This window comes from Nannospalax galili, unplaced genomic scaffold (genome assembly GCF_000622305.1).
Source record: "Nannospalax galili isolate Female #2095 unplaced genomic scaffold, S.galili_v1.0 scaffold139, whole genome shotgun sequence".
Lineage (NCBI taxonomy): Eukaryota > Metazoa > Chordata > Mammalia > Rodentia > Spalacidae > Nannospalax > Nannospalax galili.
In genome coordinates this window covers 248,018-254,561 of record NW_008345884.1, presented here as the reverse complement: position 1 = coordinate 254,561, position 6,544 = coordinate 248,018, and the positions used below count along the sequence as shown (strand labels likewise).

At 37.3% G+C, this 6,544-nt stretch overlaps 1 protein-coding gene across 1 annotated transcript in view; it reads right to left on the bottom strand.

Moving 5' to 3' along the window:
* Spef2 (sperm flagellar 2) overlaps positions 1-6,544 on the bottom strand; it is a 176,260-nt gene that overhangs the window by 100,330 nt on the left and 69,386 nt on the right. Inside the window, exons 11-12 of the mRNA XM_029567817.1 lie at positions 4,190-4,409; positions 3,378-3,529 (exon numbers count right to left, since the gene is read on the bottom strand). Of these exons, the coding sequence (XP_029423677.1) occupies positions 3,378-3,529; positions 4,190-4,409 (372 nt within the window). The remainder of the gene's footprint in view (positions 1-3,377; positions 3,530-4,189; positions 4,410-6,544) is intronic.

Sequence of the window (6,544 nt, the reverse complement as noted above, 5' to 3'; positions counted from 1 at the left end):
GATTATGACTAATAATAGTCAGATACATACAGATTAGAGATGCATGCACCAACATCTCAGTGTTAGTAGCAAAAATAATGAGTCTTTCTGAAAGGAATAATATATTCTAAAATGAAATGGGGGATAGTAGTCTGGAGATCTTTTTTAAAGGTTAAAAACTCATTCAATTTTATGTCTTACAGGGTTTATACTGAGTTCAATATTGTATTACTGTATTAATTCAACTATGAACCTAAAAATTTACAATCACCTTTGAAAGAGATGTATGCTTTCTCTGGAGTGTTTTACTAAATATGTTAAAGCTGTAATGAAATGCTTCTTCTAATCATGTGGTTATTAAATTTAAAAAAAATAAGTCTTCAAAGCATAAAAATTTGTTCCTTAATAATTAGATGTGAAAAACATTACCACTGAAATCCACCTGACGACTTGATAGCCATGCTCAGATGCCAAGGAGCTCAGAAAGTAACCGACTGTGACTAGTAACAATTAGATATATAGAGATTAGAAACACGTGTGCAAACATCTTAATGTTGATTACATTAAAATGAATTTTCTGTATGAAACTGCGAATTTTAATAATGAAAGTAGGTCTTTTATAAAGGTTAAAACCTCATTTAATTTTATGTCTTATAGGGTTTATACTGAGGACAGTATTGATTGCATTTAAAATGAAGTTTTCTGCATGAAACTGTGTATTTTAATAATGAAATGGAGATCTTTTTTAAAGGGTAAAACCTTATTTAATTTTATGTCTTATAGAGTTTATAATGAGTAAAAGACTGTACAAGCGTAATAATTACTGTAAACCTAAAAATATACAGCCAATTTTGAAAGAGATGCATCTTAGTTCTGGAAATTGTTATTGAATATATCAATGCTGTTGTAATGAAATTCTTCTTCTAAAAATTATATTGTATGAAATTTGCAAACAACTAATAAAAAAATAGAAATTAAAAAATTCATATTAGGGGACTTTACTATTTTCTCTGGAAATTAAGAAGGCTGGATCACATCAACGAATCTCAAAGTGGGACCATACTATTCCCCAGTACTTAATGTTATATCTTCACGAAATAATGTAGTAAGATGCAATGCTGATGGTACAAAATGGAGATGTGATAAATTTAAGCTGTTGGGGGACACTCCCCATTCCAGATGAGATTTACCATAGGTTGGTATGCTCTGGCTATGGATAAAACTGATCTAACTAGCTGTTTTAGCTCTTTCTGTATAGTTCCTGGACATCTCTGAAGAAGCCTAGTATTGTGAGCCTGGAAACCAAGACAGGTGTCCTCAACTTTGATGCTGTGAGGTTGCAGAATCTGTCCAGTCCACTGGCCAGCACCAGAACTGGTCTCTAAGTACATCATTCTGAGCACTCCACTGTTGGGAACTTCCTGAAACTGAATGGTGAAATTCTAGACTGGGGCTGTCCTAGTTTGCTTCTCTACTGAAGTGATAAACATTATGATCAAAGCAATGTGGGGAAGGAGGGGCTTATTTCACCTTATAGGTTATTGGTTCACCATTGAGGGAAGCCAAGGCAGAATCTCAGGGCAGGAACCTGGATGTAAGAACTGAAGCACAGACCACAGAGGAAGGCTGCTTACTGACTTGCTTCTCTAGTCATTTCTTAGCCTGCTTTCTTATACAACCCAGGACCACCTGTCCAGAGTGGTATCACCTACAGTAGGCTAGGCCCTCCTACATCACTAAACAATCAAGAAAGTGCCTCAAAGACATCACTACAGACCAGTGTGATGGAGGAAACACCCCAATTGATGTTCCTTCTTCCAAGGTGTGTCAAGTTGACAACTGACACTCTCCAGCACAATTGACTCCTGGTCAACTTGACACACAAATACACCACTGTTAAACCGTAACCTCTCCATTTCTTTTTCTTTTTAAATTTATTATTGTTATTATTGTTATTATTATTATTGTTGACTTTTTGAGTCAGAGTCTCCCTGTAGCTCCAGCTGACCTGGAACTCATTATGTAGACCAGGCTGGCCTCCATCTCACAGATATCTGCCTGTGCTGAGACTAAAGGCATGCACCACCACCCTGGCTTCAATCTTTCCATTTCTTGTCCCAAAGATCTCATGTTAATACTAATACCACAATAAAAAACAACACAGCTTTAAAAATCCCACATGTCCTTAAAACCTCCAATACTTAAATTGTCTAAGATCTCTTTAAAAAATCCAGTCTCTTAACACTGTGTAAAACAAGAACAACAAAAAAATAAATATTTCCTTATCTCAACAAGGAATAATCAGGCACATGTAAGCAAAACCAAAGTCCAACAGTGTAACTCAGTGTCCAACATCTGGAATTCAAATAACAATCTTCTGGCTCGAAAGGCCTCAGATGGTTCTATTCCTCCGGCTTTGCCAGTTACAGCACACACTGCTTGTTTCTAGCCTCAGGCTGCCTCTACTCCACACCTGCCACTGTCCTCGGTGGTCATCTCACAGTCCTGAAATCTTCAATACAGTAGACTTTCCAATGCAACTGAGGCTGCACCTTCACCAGTGGCCTCTTCTGGCCTCACAGGGTCACCTTCTCTCCAGGACCCCTTTAATTCTGGGGATTTTCAATGTAAGTGAAGCTGGGCCTTCAACAAAAACCTCTCCTGGCCAGTTTCAAATTCTTCCATAATTCTCCCTAAAACAACATGCAATGTTGTTGTAATGGCCCATACTCAGGTACCAATTTCTGTCCTAGTTTGCTTCTCTACCACTATGGTACATGCCATGGCCAAAGCAAATTGGGGAGGAAAAGGTTTTTCATCTTATAGCTTGTGGTTCATTATTGAGGGAAGCCAAGGCAGGAATCTGGAGCCAGTAACAGAAGCAGAGACCGTGGAAAATGCTGCTTACTGGCTTTCTCCTCTGTTATGTGCTCAGCCTGCTTTCCTATACAACCCAGAAACACCTGCCCAGGGTGGCTCCACCCACAATGGGCTGGGCCTTCCCACATCACTCAACAATCAAGACAGGGCCACAAGCCAGTGTGATGGAAGAAATTCCAAAGTTGAGGTTCTTACTTCCCACACGTGGAACTAAAGCTATCCAGCAGGGGGAATTAGTGAGCTTAGCTGCAGACATAGGCCAGCCTTGTTGCCAGCTCCTTTTATGCCACTGAGCTCAAAATGAGCTCGCCACTCTGTATGGTCAGTCTACCAGGAAAACAAATGTATGGGGGTGATGGGGGGAAGAATATCCTCTTTTTTGCCTCCTGATCTACAAAACCTAAAATATTCACTCTTTGGTCCTTTACTGGAAAGAGCTTTGATCCGAGTGATCTTTGGATTCCATCCAGATTCCAATCCCTAGTGTACTAGCTGCAGAGAAGTAAAATCACACTTGCCTGTCTTTTGCTTTTTTCTGGCAGGTCCAGTGGAGGATCTTCTTTATACTCATTTTGAACTGGTAGGGCCTCACTGGCTTGTTCATTGTCATGAAATGCTTGGATAGCTTCTTGGACAAGGGTATCAATAGATAGTACCTGAACAGGAAACTCTAAAGTACAACAGATAATTTTATAAATAGCTTTTGGGAGTTGACACAGATGTCCTCCTGTTCTAGTTTTAACCTATAATCTTGTTTTCCCTAGAACTGTCCCTTAGATTAAGCCACTCTTCCCTTCTGTTAAAATTCACTTTATATGAAATAAATCATTTCAATCATTTGAAGGGGTACAACTCAGTGACACTGAGACAGCTCACATGCTGAGTGACCATCATGATTACCTTGTTTCAGGAAGTTTTCATCATCTCAAAAGGAAATTCCTGTTCATTAAGCTTGGCACTCCCTGTTTTCCAATCTGTGCTCCTAGGAAACATGAATCACTGGCTATCTCTGTGGATTCTGTGGATTTGCTTATTTTCAGATACTCCATATAAATGCAGTGGTACACTATGTGGTCTCCTATGTCTAGCTTCTGTAAGTTAGCATAATACTGCCAAGAGCAGACACTTTGAAGCATGTATTACTTAGTACCTCACTCATTTTTGTGACCAAATATAATGTGGAAAATCAGATACAGGATCATACTATCATAAAATTTTGATGATAGAGATTCTCTGGATATTACCTTTAGTATGGTTTTAATAGATATAACAATGGTAGCTACAGTCTAAATAGAATCTATTAAGAAAGAAAATGAAGAAGAAAACCTACCTTTTTGTAGTGACTTTAGAGTAGTAGTTTTTCCACTGAGTGTTTTCCCCAGTAAACATCCTTTCACTGCAAATGAAGGTAATTCAGTTTCTGTTGAGACATCTTGAGGAGGAAGAGATTTTTCAATTAATCTTTGTACTACATGGCCCAGTATGTAGTTGTTAGAGGGTGGTAAACTGTCCACCATGTCTTCTGGTATGGCCCATTCTCCAACCATATTCTGAAAAATAACAATCAATCAAACAAAGTGAAACTATTCTTAAAACATGAAATTTAAGCACATATGAAATTTGAATATTAAAAGGGAACCCAAATTGCATCAACAAATACTATTCAGTGCTGTAATTATCTGTTATAATGCAGAAAAATCAACACGATCAATACAATTTTCATACTATGGAGCATTAAAATGAATTTCCTACAATTTTTTTTAAAATTGAAAATATATAGTTTTTGAATTAGGCATTTTGAATTAATTGAAAATTTTTAATCTAGGTTTTTTGACATCATACACAGGCATATTTTATTCTCTTTCTATATTCAAATGTTTTCTGAAAGTAAGCTGCAAACACATTTCTCCTTTACCCTTAAATATTTAAAATATTTTGTTATTTCCTAAAATCAAGAACATTCTCATACATGAAATTGCAGTCATCAAAACCTGGAAATTAACACAACATTGTGATTGTTAATATGTCTGCTAACTTGATAGGCTCTGGCACCACCGAGGTGTGACTCCTGGGATAAGCCTCTGGGATGTCTGTGAGGGAGTTTCTAAATTGGGTTAAATGAAGTAGAAAGTCCCACTCTAGATGTGAGTGACACCATATCATGGCTGGAGTACCAGATTAAATAAAAGGGAGAAAGCAGGAGGAGCCCCAGCTTTCCTCATTGTCCACTCCCCGACTGCAGATGCAACTTGACCAGCAGCCACCTGCCCTTGCTATCAGCCCTTGTACTCCGCTATGATGGGCTGTATTCCCTCAAACTATGAGCCAAAATAAAGGTTTGGTTCCATAAATTGCTTTTTGTCAGGCATTTGATCACAGCAGGAAAACTGTTCTATTGTCTTTCATTAACAAAATTGGAACTCTTGTTTCGTAGTTCAGCATTAATCCATCTGTTATGCCATCTTTAGCTTCCTTTAGTCTGAAGTAATTTTTCAGTCTTTTTTTATGGCTATGACATTAAAATATTATTTTATTTATTATTTTTATTTTATGTAGATGAGTGTATTGCCTGCATGTATGTAAGGGTACCCATGTCATGCAATGCCTGTGGAGGTCAGAAGAGGGCATCAGATTCCCTGGAACTGGAGTTACAGAGAGTTGTTAGCTGCCATGTGGTTGCTGGGAACCGAATTCAGGTCAAGAGCACAGCCAGTGCTCTTAACCACGAAGTCATTTCTCCATCCTCTGACTATGACATTTTTAGAAGAGCAAAGGCCAGTTAATTTGCAAACGGTCCCTTAACTTAGGTTTGACCTATGCTTCCTCATTATAACCAGGCTATTCATTTTTGGTAGAGATTCAGAAAAGGGATTTTGTTTCCTCGAATGCATCTTATTAGAGGGCACATATTATCTGTCTCACAACTGATAAAAAAAAACATTTTTGAGACAACTGAAGAAAAGTAAAGATGATATTTAGTAGTTACTGGCAGTTTTGCTGAATGTCATAATGCTACTGATGCTCTTTTTGTGACGATGGTGCTTACCTGTTCACTATCCATACTACTATACTATACGCTGTGTACACAGTAGGGAAAGCACACACACACACATAGGTATACACATACTACATATAGTTAAACACATACTGCAGGGGAACATGAGCTAATGAATTACACTGAATTTGGTAATAACAACATTATAATACGACCAGCTCTGAATTATTCTAAAATAGTGTAATTTTTGCATTCTTCAGATCTTTGGCCATTTTTTCTTCCCTTCTCTGGGGAAGGGAAGAAAACTATAACTTAATCATTACAGTTACAGTTTATCAATTTATAGCAGAAATCACATCAAACTTGTGACTGGTTGGATGGCAGGGGCCTGTGAGAAAAAGACTGAGAAAAACTAAACTCAGGTTTATAAATTTGAAATATTCCTTCTGACTTTCATGTTCTCCTTATTATAGATAATGAGAAGTTTCATGAACCAAAATCATTTAAGATGACCAAACAATTTCATTTCCAGCCCAAATATTAAAAGTCTGCATTTTATTTTTTTTCTTTATTTCTTAAAAATATTCATGAAAAGAACACACACACAAATCTGATTTCACCAAAGACTAACACTTTGCAGATATTAAATTCTCAAGGATGGTTTCTACTCCATCTCAGGAGAAAAATACG